The sequence below is a fragment of the Apostichopus japonicus genome, chromosome 5 (assembly GCF_037975245.1).
Source record: "Apostichopus japonicus isolate 1M-3 chromosome 5, ASM3797524v1, whole genome shotgun sequence".
Lineage (NCBI taxonomy): Eukaryota > Metazoa > Echinodermata > Holothuroidea > Aspidochirotida > Stichopodidae > Apostichopus > Apostichopus japonicus.
The window spans coordinates 6,972,482-6,986,199 of NC_092565.1; the positions used below are offsets into that span (position 1 = coordinate 6,972,482).

Below are 13,718 nucleotides of genomic sequence, written 5' to 3' on the forward strand. Positions count from 1 at the left end.
TTGTTGGGACAAAACTGGACGGAAGGTTGTTGGGATATAACTGGATGGAAGGTTGTTGGGACATAACTGGATGGAAGGTTGTTGGGACATAACTGGACGGAAGGTTGTTGGGATTTAATGGGACGGAAGGTTGTTGGGACATAGCTGGACGGAAGGTTGTTGGGACATGATGGGCTGGACGGTTATTGGGATAAAACGGGACGGAAGAAGAGAAATCTGTCTAATAAATGATTAACTACAAAGGAGCTTTGATAGACGTCAGGTGTGAATTAGACAACTTGTCGAGACAAGCTGCAGTAGCTGCATATCCCCTGCAGCTAGGCTGAACCAATATCAAACAAAATATATTATCTCAGCACACCAGCAGCAGCATCGTCTGTTATGCAAAACTTTTAACCCCTATGCAGCCCACCACCCACCTCCCCTCACCCCTCTTGCAACATACTTGTTGACACTGTGCCTTATACTGGACTGTACAGTAGGTGAGCTGCAATTTCCAGATATAGATTTTAATATTTTTGGTTCTTTCTCCAAATAGAATTGAGCTGCCAAATAAGAGATTGATTGGAGTCAAGTCGAAGCCAACAAAGAAACTTATCGAAGTCCTCCGTCCGGTCACGCACAAGTATGAGTTACAACTAGACGATCTCGTCATCCATCTGGTAGGTCGATAGAAAGAGGAGTTTTTTTTGGGGGGGGAGGGGCATTTATATTAAAAGGGATATTCTAGTGATTGCTTAAAAACCAAAAATTGGCTGCAAAAATTTCTGCATCTATAGGTATAAAAAATTGCCACAGTCCTTGCAGCAGTTTATATGGCAAATATCAACAAAAAAATTGTCAGATTTTGTGATTTCAGCTAAAAACGGTTTTGTTTATTTGTTTGTGGTACATGTAAGTCTTTATCCACAGAGTGCAGGGGAGGGGGCGGGGGGGGGGTGAGACGAAGGAGTGGGAATGACCTTCCAAATGATCTTTAAGCTCATATTCACTATTTTTAAACATACATATCATCTTCAAAAATTGTTCATTCTTACCTCTTTGTTTTAATTTTCCAGACTTGATACTCCTTGGTTTGTGCCTTATTCTGTTTCTTTATTTCTTTATGATTTTTATTTTATTTTATATTATTTTCTCCCACAGTGTAATTCACCAATTCCGTTAGATTTAGAAATTTCAGTAGCCACCTTGGACAATCAAAGAATAATGATCGAAACCCTGGAACAGTACAGCGGTGAGTTAGGGACTAGTTGCTAATTCTCGACATGCAACTTTCATGATTTCAGTTTCAAAAATTTGATCCTTGAAACGTGAACGTTGACAGAATGAAACAAGATAAACACTTTCCTTTCTTTTACAATTCCAGTTATACGAAAAAATCTCTGAAATTAGTTGAAAAAATTTCTAAGAAAGTCTAGAGGAAATGTATAAGAGTATGTTGTCGTATCATCGCTGTTTCCTGGTTGAATAAGGCGGAGAAATGTAATCAAAACAAGAGCTCCATTTCCTGGATTTGTTTATCCAAACAAACCTGACCTTTGTGAAGAAATGAAAAAACATATGTTCTTATTATTTTGTTTTTTTGTTTTTCTTTAACTTTATTCTTTATTTGAGAGGTGACTCAGTAAGTTAGAGCTAGACTTTTTCAGATGCCCTCATTAAAATAAGACAGATATGAGGTAAACAAGAAAGGAACAGAAAGAGTAGATGCAGATGAACGAATAAGTAAAAAACAAAAGATACATTTGGGACAATCAAAGAGGAGGATAGTAAGAAAACAAAGAAGGGGCAAGGAAGCAATTTGTAAAATTAAAAATGAAATTAACAAAACCCGCCAAGCAAAACTTGAAGTGAATTGGAAAACGCCAATGGAGTCGAACAAATAAAAATGCATGAGTATCATTGAATGGTTCGGTCAAAGAGACAACTCAACTGCAGCACACAGCTTTAACTCCTTCACCTTGACTTTACGTTTAACTCGTGATACCCTCTTATATGCTCACTTCCCGTACTGTCAATATTTATCTGTGGGATGGTTCTCAGATTCCATAATATCTGTGGTGAGATAACCGGGGTAGATGGGAGGCTAGTTTCGAGAATACATAAAAATATTTGTAATTATTTCCCCCTGGATAACATGTAATGTATAAAGTAAAATTTTGACCTGAGGCCGACCTTTCTATCACTTTAGATTACAAGTATTTTTGAAGTATTTCTTAGACATTGGAATGTTAAATTATCAGAATTTGCTTCAATTACAATCTTACAATTACTAAGCGGGTAAGTTAGGTCGGGGGAGGGGGGGGATTGATTGGTAGGTTTGAATAAAAAATATAAAAACTGCAGACCAAACTTGGATGGCAGCAGAGAATGAAAACTGAGCAAAGCTTTTCAGATTTGGTGCTTGTTACTCTCTCAAAGTCTACCAAATTACTTCTTCTAAATATCCTTTGTCTAATAAGTACAAAATTAACAGTAATATCATAATCTGAAAATAGAATAAAAAGAGAAAAAAGAGGATTTAAAGTTTTGAAAATAAACCAGTTATTTTCAGTTACATACCAATTCCCTCCTGGACTTGTAGACAACCCGCCAGCCCTCTATCTTTTAACAGCTATAAGTTTAAGAATGGTCGAGAGAAATATGTCGGTCTTCGCTTCCTTCACAGCTGGTAATGTCAAACGCAAAGGAAAAACAGAGAACGGTCAAGAATCGCTCCGGTCGGTGGACTCCGGCCCGCAATCAGAGCAACCGATCACATCTGATGAAACGTTAGATCCCAGCAAAAAAACAGCTTTGGAAGAGGTAAACAACTTCTCTTTTTCTAGCTTCTTCAATCTTTGCCTGTGGGTTTTTTTCCTCCTCTGGTACTTCTTTCTCTTTTTGTGGATAATGCACAGGGGCAGGCTTTGGAGCTCTGTTTTTAATTGTTTTTAACGCTAAACCTTTTCACATGCATACCTCTTTTCCTGGGTCACTAAAATAGTTTGCATCATTCAAAGATTATTTTGACTGGCTTCATCGAGTCTTTCATTATATTTTGTTTTGGATCCCATTTGAACAGGTGATCTGTCTTAAAAAGTGGTAGTCTGGATAGCCACTAAATATGCTAGATTGTCCAAAAATGGTCACATCTATTGAAACTCGAACAAGCATTAATATCAATACAGTCTCAATACCGACTTTTCCTCTCTTAGAGGTCCTATACTTTAATACTCCTCAATTATCTGGCGATAGATTGGAGAGTCAGGAGCCGCCAGCAAAGTACTTTTGAAAAGTTTAGGCAGATTTTTGACCGAACTGAAGTTGATAGTTGGCAGTACTGATGACCAAGTTTGAAACCGTAGACAATTTACTGGGTGTGTTTAAATAGGCACCTAGTGGCATGATTCTCTACACGACGTTTATCTCTTTTTAGTCGAAAAGCCTTTTGTCTCCAAACCCTCCCTATAAACAGTGCTACCTCTCTGGGTGGCCCCTTCACTCTTTCTGTCTCCTTCCAATCCTCCTTCCTTCCCCCCCCCCCCTTCCTTCCCCTTTTTTTCTTTGGTCAAAACTTTGTGTTGATGCTATAATGTCTACATGAGCATTAGAAATTGAAAACTGAATTTTCTTTCTTCCTCTGTGACTGGTTGAAAGTGATATTCCGGGGACAGGAGTTTTATCGGCAAACCAAATTGCTGTAAATTTTCTGCAAATCTTTATCAGGTTCAAAAAAAAAAAATAGTTTACATTCAAACAGCCATATCTAAAGTTAGGAACAAGACATTGATATAGAATTTTCAACTAAGAGTGCAGAATAATTTTTTTTTTTTTTCCATTTGACTGAGTGTCACATCATCTGCCACTGGAATATCCCTTTCATCCTGCACTTTTGCCTTTTATAATTTTTTCTAAGAGTAAGTGATGTATTTATTTTGATCTAACACCCTTCATGGTAGCACAGGTGGTATTCAAATTACATTGAAGCTGCATGTTTGCATTGAATTTGCAACATTCTTGATTTCGGAAGCGACTGTTAAAGGTGCATGAAATCATCTTTTACCTTTGTCAACTAAAAATGCCAATCAGAACGCTGCAATCAGGCATAAAATCAACAACGGTGGTTGCACACTGTGGTAAACTGTTGGCCCGAAAACTGGCTAATTCTCGATCAGCTGGTAGTTGTAAACACAGATATACAATACCTGAATATCCATGATCATCTGAAGCAGGACCGTTCAGGTTAGGTTGGGTTGGGTCGTTTCAGTCTTGCAGTGTTGGGCACAGTATTATATCGGCCGGTCGAAGTTGCACAAGAGTAGTACAACGTATTGCAAGAATGCAGCTTTAATGAAATTCCTTGGGATTGGAAACTTGATATAGAATTCTCACAGTAGAGTTCACACATGGAGGGGTAGCTATGAGTTTTGATAGACCAAGTGTAATGAAGCCTCCTACATAATCCATAATCTGGTGTACTCATTACATTACTTCAAGTGCTCCTACCCTATCATCACCTACAGCCTATCCTATTAACATTAATTTAAATTTGTAAGTCTGGTATTTTGACAGAGTGAGTTAAGTGATGCCTTTACTCACAGATAGTCCTGGTAAAGCCATGAATAATTTTCTTAGCTGAATCTGCATAGCAACACCCCTGTCCTCTCTGGACTCTATGAAGGAGGGGATGTGGCCCTGGGGTCATTGAATCTGACTCCCCATGTAGGGGGAATGGGGGTGGTGTGTATGGGAAGCATTCTCCCCAAGGTCTAAAATACTAAACAGTAAGGTTGTCTAATACACTACTTTTAAATGTTTTTGTGGGGTTGAAAAGTGGGCTAATCAAGCCCACACCCCACCTCCCCTGGATACACATATACATTTCAGACTTTAATCTGCCTTTCTGTGGGAAACCTGTTTGATGTTAACTAACGAGGTGGCACACACACACAATGAACTATGTATGCTAAAACCAAAGGCGTGAATTGAAAGGGCTTTTGTCGGGAAATCTGTGCCCAAATGTCTGGTCTGGAATCACACGTTATAAGTGGGATAAGGCAAGAAAGTGTCATGAGGTCATTGCGCTCTGTTCACAGCCTCCAGCTGGCAGCAGTGAGGAGTCTGCTGCCCCCAGTGTGCAAGAGAACAATAACAACCCTCGGGGCAACTTACGAGTGACCGGTGAATCAGAGGGTAAGTTGCATTGGTGCCAGGGTCGTGGTTTTTTCGGAGGGTAAGATTCAAATCTAAATCCCTGTGAATATTGTATCTGATAAAACTTGCAGATAGTCAGGGTTACCCGTAACGTCTTCTTGTAATGTTATGCACCCTTCGCATTCATTGTTAATAAAAGGTAATAAAGGTATGTTTGGCCAAAACATGTCAATGACCTGTTTACCTACATCAAATTCATCATTTTTTTGTAACATTTTGAATGTTAACAAAGTTGTCAATTGGTTACTATGGATAATGGATAATAAAAGTTCAAAGGAGATAAGGTTTTGACAATGTGAAGGTTGATGTCAATACAATCAATCTTTCCGATAAAGGGGTGAGTATCAAAACAGAACGATGTAAATATAATAAAATACGGTCTTTTTTTAACAAAAATTATCAATATTTGACCACGCTTATGTTGTAGATAATGTCAAGGTTATATGTAATATCAAGGTATTGACCATAAAACTTGCTCATGGCTCCCTAGTAAAGTGTAAACAGTTCCACAATTGTTCATCTATGCATGTTTCTCTTCGCTTTTATTATAATCACTCTATAATCAATTCATATTTTTCTACTTTTTTAATTGCTGGCGGTGGCACTTCTTTTGTTTTTATTATTATTCCTGGTCGGTGGTGGTAGATTCAACTCACGGCATTGACCATGCCAGTCATAGAATTTTTCACGGTGCATTCCCTTTTTGCAATCTTTTAGCACTTTTCTTTAAGTGTTTGGAGTTTGAAAATTTTGATTCTTTTTAGTTGATGCTGTTTACTGAATATGATAACCAATGCAGTATCACTGCCACACTATACATTTATTTGCTCATGGCAATTCTGTTTTCTATGTAATAAAGAAAAGTATGGATAAGAAAAGGACTAGGGAATTGTATTAAAGAATGTTTGACACTTTGTTTATAGTTGTCTACTGTCTAGGGTTTTGTTTTACTTTAGTAAATGTAATAGAAAGATCGCTCATGAAAAATCCCTTCCGAGCTGATTGGGTGCAGTTTATCATTTGTCCCGTTACACAGTGTGCAGATGCGCCGTTAGAAATGTTTGCTCAAAGTAATCACCATCCCATTGGTGGGATGGTACTTGCTTGTTTTTTATATGAGATCCCTGATGACAAATTATGTTTTCACCGGCAAAAAAGAAACCCTTCTTTCGGTCTTTCGGAGAGCGACAGAGTGTGTAATTTTTTCGATGGTCGATGCACTCAAATGTATCTCTCAATACCCAATTTTTGGTGAATGATTTTTCTGGTTATACAAGAGATGAAAAAACTCGGCTTACTTTGACATGAACACTGTCATCATTCTGACTCGTGGTTTTTTTTTTGGTTATTGTAATTTCTCAGATCTTTACAGGCTTGTGGCAAAAGCAAACCGAAGGAGACTTGACGATCAGCGAGGCCTAACCATCAGGAATTTAGACCTGCCCGCCTTTTTGTTACCCAGGGCGGCACCAGAGGACAGGCCCGCTAGCTCCATGGGGTTCACGGAGAATGACGCGGAGAGGAAACAAAGGAATGAGGAGGCGAAACATAGATTAACCGAGGTGGTGGGCATGGAGGTCACCAGGCCCATGTCGACCCCACCCAGGTCGACGATACCGTCCACGGTTCAGGGCTTCACGTCGGGAAGGCTCCCCTCCCACGAGGAAGCCGATGCGGTGTTTGGCGGTCTGCACGGCATGGAAAACGTCAGCTTTGGCGAGTCCCTCGGGAGCAGCGGTTACCCGGACTCTCTGGGTAATACCACCAGAAGCTTTGGGGACGGCGCCGTCCACGAGCACTACGATATTCCTGAATTCAGCCAGCCGGATAGTTATCTTCCGAGGGACGAAACCGTCGCCGGTTTCGACCCGAAAACGCCGGGAATGTCCATCAACTCTGAAATGTATGAACCATCATCGCCGGGCTTCGACCTCGACGTGACCTTGACATCTCCGACCACGGCCGAGGTGACCTTACCACTGCCGCCGACTCCAGGACCCGACGTGACCCTTCAAGTAGGACTGGCAGAATATCCTCCTCCAACTCCATTGGTCAGTAGCGACGACAGAGGACATCAGCTATCGGACAGTAAAATGCCATCTTATCGAAACAGTAACAACAATCACTTAAAAACTCTGTACGAAGAGTCTTCCACGGAGACGAATCGCCCCAAAGCCAAACCGAGACCGCAAGTGGCTCCTAAGCCTGCCGCCAGGCGAACCACGTCACTTCCTAGCGACGTCAAACTCCCGCCATCGCCCAAGAAAGCTATGATGACAGTGGTAGGAACAGACGGACGGATGCACAGGGCTACCTTCGTCTAGGAGTACTTTTAAATTAGACCTTTGTCTTCCCCAGGGTGATATTGTTCCTTCTAGTGTCAACGAATCAATCAGAATGGCTCGCTAAGTTTCCCTTGTTTGTACTTTAAAAAGCTTTTTCTTTCAACTTTGCTTTTTTTATCTATTGTTTTTGACAAAGAAGCATGTTCTCGAGGAAGCAGTCTGCTTTGTTTTAAACAAATTCGATTGTTGTGTTTCGTCTCAATGTTGTACTTGTGTTTTGTTATGCAAATTAATCCATTCTCTTGCAACTGATCGATTACAGTGATAAAGAGTTTATGATAACAAAGCATTGTTTTTAAGGTCATTTATCCTTCGTCACGGTTTCAATTCATAAACTTTATCAGCCCTTCAACGCGAGTTAGCGGTAATTTTCTTGAAATATTTTCATCAGTTTAACCTGTCTGGGAAAATTCCTATAAAAGCTGAGTCTACAAGCAAATAAAAAGATTGAGAGTGAACCATAATAGTCCATATAAGCACCCATAAAAATGGTTATTGTCTATATTTTGCTTGTAGTGTACCAACATGCTACAGAATGATTTCGTTATGCTGTCAAATTTTTAAAAATTTGGAAGTAAACAGAAATTTTAGTACTAATGCAGTCAAAGAAACAAACAAATACATCGTATGGTGTGAACATAGGATAGCATGAAAATGGGTTTACTTTTGAGCTACTTTTGTAAGGAAAAAGAATTAAAAAAAAGATTATTAAAACTTGAAAAGAAAAAGATTTTAAAAGGTCCCTGAAAGTACTGCAACATTTCTGTAATAATAAGCTTGAAAATTTGTGCCCACTTATGTTATAAATTTGAAAATAAAAGAAAAATAAATTTAAAAAAAGATAGGTTACTTATTGTGTGCATGGTTAGAGCTTCCCATAGTTTTCACTTCCAACATTTGGCGAACCTAGCATAAAGTCTTCCAGTAAACAAGCTAGAGCCAGTTTACAGTATTGCAGGAAGAAAATGTCTAAGCATTTGATCAGTCAAACACATTATTGCCCAAGTGGGATAGGAGAGTGGTTGTTAGATGGGGTTTGGGTTTCGAGCAGGGAATGTTACTCTTCAAAAGAAAACCAACTTCTTAACAATCAAAATTTTGTGAACTGCAACTTTCTACATTTCTTCAACAAATTTAAGAAGGCCTTGCATATAATTTTTGAAAGGAATATTAAAATTGACCAAGTTAAGACACCATTGGTGTGTATCCAGGGGGAATGTGTGGAAGCAGGAGGGGTGGGGGTTGTGTACACCCCTTCACCCATTTCAAACTCACACCAAAATTTAAGAATATTCGGTAGGCTTAGCACAACCTTCCGTGGAACCAGTCCATGGAAGAATCGATAGTTTAGCCAGTCAAAGTAGGTTGTATTCAATCAACCATATTAAGTTAACAATCTAATGAGATGGGGTTTTCAACTGACATTGTGAATATTTGTTCACTCGAAGAAACAGATTACAGTCAACTCAATAGGCTACTTTTGGTACATACCCAAGGGTATGAGCAAAACAGAATGCTCATCTCTGTTAATGTTGGATTTGATTTCTTGCTTTATGTATAAGAGAGTGCTTTTGTGCTTAGCTTTGTTTTGTCAGGGTTTTGTTTGTATGTTTTGCTTTTTTGTTCTTACGTTTGTGTGTTAGCGGCATATTTTTATTCTTGAAATTTGGAGGGAAAAAAAAGATTTAAAAAAAAATAGTTTTAACTGAGGCTTCCTTGTCTACCTCTTGCTGTTAATTTGATTTTCGTGTTTTTTGCCGAAAATTTTTGGTTTCTGTGAAAAAATAAAGGATTTATGTATATTTCGTGTCACACTTTAGTTTTGCCAAACTTCATGGAAAACATTTCACAAGTATCAAATTTTTAAGCCGACGGGATATTTTTTTTTGGGCATTTTCTCCGGTCTCGCCTTTTACTTGTTTCAAAGCTTATATTTTGTGTTTTTTAATTCTAGATGTCACATGTTTAGTTTCCTGGGGTTTTTTTCTTTCTGTGTTCAATGTAAGATCTGTCTGGAGTTTGTTTATCATTACTAAACAATATTCTATATTTCAAAGGAAATTTAAGTATACGTTTATGTTAAACGATATTCATAAAATTAAAAAAAAAAAAGGTCAAATTGTTTTATTCTGACATGTGCCATGCAACATTTTGACCTGCAGCTGTTAAATTGTTAATCAATCTTGTTTGACACATACAGCATAATATTTCTATTTTGTCTGGTCGGCCAAAGTTGACCGCCTAGCAACCTTCTCGTGGCCGTTTTCCTCCTGAAATCCGGTCTCTCAACTTCTTCTGGATCCACCAGCTCGCCCACACAATCTGTATCTTATCAAATTATATTTCTTGGGTGTGATCTCAATTTACAAGGTTTGCAAGGTGCTGTTTCTTTTGATTTCCCAATTAAGAGGAATCGTTTTCTCGGATTTCAGTGGGGCATTTTATCCAAGAAATTATATGAAAATCCCAATTTTTTTTTTTCTTCCAACGTACTTGTTAATATTGCTTTATGCACAAAATACCAACTTTTGATGCAACAAAGTTGTGTTAATACTAGTTCACAGCACCGTTAATTCTGAAAAGGTTGAGAGAGAATATATCCACACAGGGACTGGAAGAGGAGGTCAGAAGAAGTATGACCTCCCCCCACCCTACCACCCCCCCACCCTACCACCCCCCAGCCTACCGTCTCGCATCACCAGGTCTAATGTATAAACATGTTCTTAATGATGTGTAGTGTTTCTAGTCTGGTCTGTCCTGCCCCCACTCTTCCATGAATAAATCCCTGCTACCCCGCCCATCCCCCCCCCCTTAGGCTTCGTATATAGTCTCTTCGGTGTCGTTGATGGAAACGAATTGCCATCCCTTAAGAATTAATCTGACTAAAAATTGTTGATCATGCCTTGAATATTTTATACACGAACTTAACTATACCCAAAATCGTCATCTCTTTCACACTTGTCAGGTAGCCCAGAATGTCATTATCATACTCATGTATATTTAATACATCTTATTAAAGGATGATTTTTATGCAGAATTTTAGTCTCGATATTTTATAGTCCGAGGGAATGAAATGAGTGTTTATGTAATGTTCTTTCAACTTTTCTGGTTTTCAAGATGTCCACGTTTAAAATATGTTTAGTCGCTGGAACACTCCTTTAAGGCTCCATTGATGGTGAGGTCAGCGCCTCTGTACAGGCAGTGTCGTTTAATGTTAATTCATTGTTTTATAAATGTTAACAACTGAGGGCAAAATAAATATTCATATGACATGATATGGACGACAGAACACCCCCTGAAGGACACATTCAACACCATTTTGCCTCATGAAATTAATAACGCATCATAAACGTGTCATTTGAGGCGCTGACCTAATGGGTCTGTGTATTGAAAGCTCTACCTCTTGCCACATGAAATTGTTGATCCTCGGCTGTTAATGGGAAACTGGATCGATATAATTAGTGTTTTGTAATGGTGTAGTACAATATATCAAAGTTAATTTTCTGCCTAAGGTAAACCTTTTAAGGAAAGAACGGTTCCAGATCGTGACTGGGTACGGGGTACCTGCCGATGTGTTAGAATAGATTAAGCAGAAGAGATTACAGGGGTCCAGTGTGTATTTGTTAGTGCGTGTGTTTGTGTGAAAGACATTTCAAAGCAAAAACGCGAACGGACACTCTTAAACTCTTAATCTCTATCGTATAAATTCTTAGGTTTTGGGCTGGAAGCTCATTTGAATCAAATGTAATGAATTGAATTCGTAAAAGCAAAATATCTTTGTTTTTGCCTTTTGTGTAACTTTATCCTTGAACTACATACTTTTTGGGTCGTATTTGTTGTTCGTTCAAATAGATTTGGGTATCTCTTCTTTTGAAATCACCGAATTTGCTTTTTATATTGTAGAATGACCGTTATCGCGTATTTAGAGTGTGGTTTTTAATATGTTCGAGGCTGTTATTGAATAATGTTACGTTTTGTGTATTGTTTTGTTTTTCAGAGAAAATATTTGAATATGTACATTTTTTTTTTATAAAGTATAATAGAAAAGTAAATTGTATTAACTGCGTATAGTTATTTTGCTGAGCAATTGAGTACATCTGTGTTTTGTTACTTTTATTACTATCTTTTTTTTTACCAAAGGTGTTTCTTATGTACATAGAGTATTGTAACAAAGAAATTATCATTTATATGAAATGAGCTGATAGTAGTGTCGGGTTGTAATCGGTCAAAATTTAATAAAACTTGATAGTGTATGAATTTTAACTTTTGTCATCTCATAATTTGTGTTCGGTGCCGACGTGTGGATATGAGAGAAGTTGGATATGTATCCATCATGAAAATGTATAATATCGGATGTTTGGTGACTACAGACGATTTCCATATCCGATGGAGGTACAGAATACAACCCCCCCCCCCCCGCCGAATCCTCCACCCTCATTTTCCACCTGAATGGACCAGACGATTTTGAAACATTGTTCGCATCATCTTTGAAACAATCTTTCGAAGTGTTTAGTGTTGGAGATTTATTAATTAAAACCGTATTAGAATTTGGAGTTGATTTTTAGAAATTTTAATGTCCTGATGGTGACGTCAGAGGCATGTGGCTGTCTCCTGGGGCTCAATTTCCCTGCCGTGTTCGGGATAACTCCTACTCTAAATTTGTCGGCGTCATTTCCGCCAAGCAATAGTGATTAGTTTCGTATAGGATGGGTTTGGCAACACACTTTGGTGTCTTATTTTCTGGTAAGTTTTCACATACGGTGACGCATTGTTTTACGTTTTCGTGGATTATTCAAGCTTGTCTGAAAGGACCGGTACGTTGTGCAAAAAATCAAGCAGAAACGAAAGAGCGGAGGGAATGGGGCGGGGGAGGGGGGGGGGGGTGGATTGGGCACAATCTTCGTAGATCAAATGGGACTTGTGTTTATGATTTGAGGAAGCACACCTCAAAACACCCCAACCGAGTGGACCCACTCCGTGCAATCTGTTCCACAATTTCCAGTATTTGAATGTTTGTCGACAAAGGACACTTTTATTAAATTCATGTTTTTTCTTTAAATTATTTCTCAACAAGAAAGAACTCTTTTGATATATATAACTGAACAAAATGTCATTTTGGTTTTTCAATAACCAAAGGGCACATTTTCAATACCGACATATATATCTCCCCCCCCCCCCTTGTCCCCAAGTATCTTATATCGGATCTGTAGTTCGGAAAATGTGCAGTGAGTTGAACGAGGGCCTCTGGTTGGCTGGGCGGTCATACAGAAGTCTTCAATAACCGATAAACTTATATTTTTCGTTCAAGACAGCCAATTGTCAAACAAAGTTTGAGAGGTCGGTGAATATGGCGTAACTGTCAAAGTAAAACTAGTCCGAGGTCCTACGGCCAGGTTTTGCTGAAGGGTCCTACACAGGGAAGACATGCACTACGCACTACTTCTTCAGGCGGAGTAGTTTTTTTTTTCCCATGACACAACCATATGAGCATTTCATATAGTGTATACACACCGTACTGGTTAACATAGCGGTGTTGTCTAACTTAGACCGCCATGGAAGATTACTCTCTCTTACAGAAACAGTGATTGGCTCTTGAAGAAATGGTTGCAGACAGGGGCGTAGCGAAGGGGTTTTTGTTGGGGGGGGGTGTGGAGAATTTGATTTGCCGACGGATCTGGAAGTGGTGACTGAAATGGGGGAGGGGTCTAAGGGGAGGGGGTGTTCCCCTCCCCTTTGGCAATTTTTTTGTTTTGAAACGTCCTTAGATGCAATCTGGTGCATATTTTAAGTCAAATTTGATTTGCCGACGGATCTGGAAGTGGTGACTGAAATGGGGGAGGGGTCTAAGAGGAAGGGGGTGTCCCCCTCCCTTTTGGCAATGTTTTAGTTTTGAAACGTCCTTAGATGCAATCTGGTGCATATTTTAAGTCAAATTTGATTTGCCGACGGATCTGGAAGTGGTGACTGAAATGGGGAGGGGTCTAAGGGTAGGGGGTGTCCCCCTCCCCTTTGGAAAATGTTTAGTTTTGAAACGTCCTTAGATGCAATCTGGTGCATATTTTAAGTCAAATTTGATTTGCCGACGGATCTGGAAGTGGTGACTGAAATGGGGAGGGGTCTAAGGGGAGGGGGTGTCCCCCTCCCCTTTGGAAAATGTTTAGTTTTGAAACGTCCTTA

General features: G+C 39.1%; 1 protein-coding gene across 9 annotated transcripts in view; it reads left to right on the top strand.

Annotated features, from left to right (window-relative positions):
* LOC139967455 (regulator of G-protein signaling 12-like) overlaps window positions 1-11,798 on the top strand; it is an 87,742-nt gene extending 75,944 nt beyond the window's left edge. For 8 of the 9 annotated variants that reach the window (XM_071971291.1, XM_071971287.1, XM_071971290.1 and 5 more), the window contains 5 exons: window positions 539-662; window positions 1,144-1,234; window positions 2,669-2,805; window positions 5,079-5,175; window positions 6,559-11,798. In XM_071971291.1, coding sequence (XP_071827392.1) covers window positions 539-662; window positions 1,144-1,234; window positions 2,669-2,805; window positions 5,079-5,175; window positions 6,559-7,520 — 1,411 coding nt within the window. In that variant the 3' untranslated portion in view covers window positions 7,521-11,798. The remainder of the gene's footprint in view (window positions 1-538; window positions 663-1,143; window positions 1,235-2,668; window positions 2,806-5,078; window positions 5,176-6,558) is intronic. The other variant, XM_071971296.1, reaches the window with a different exon arrangement.
* The last annotated feature ends 1,920 nt before the right edge of the window (window positions 11,799-13,718 follow it).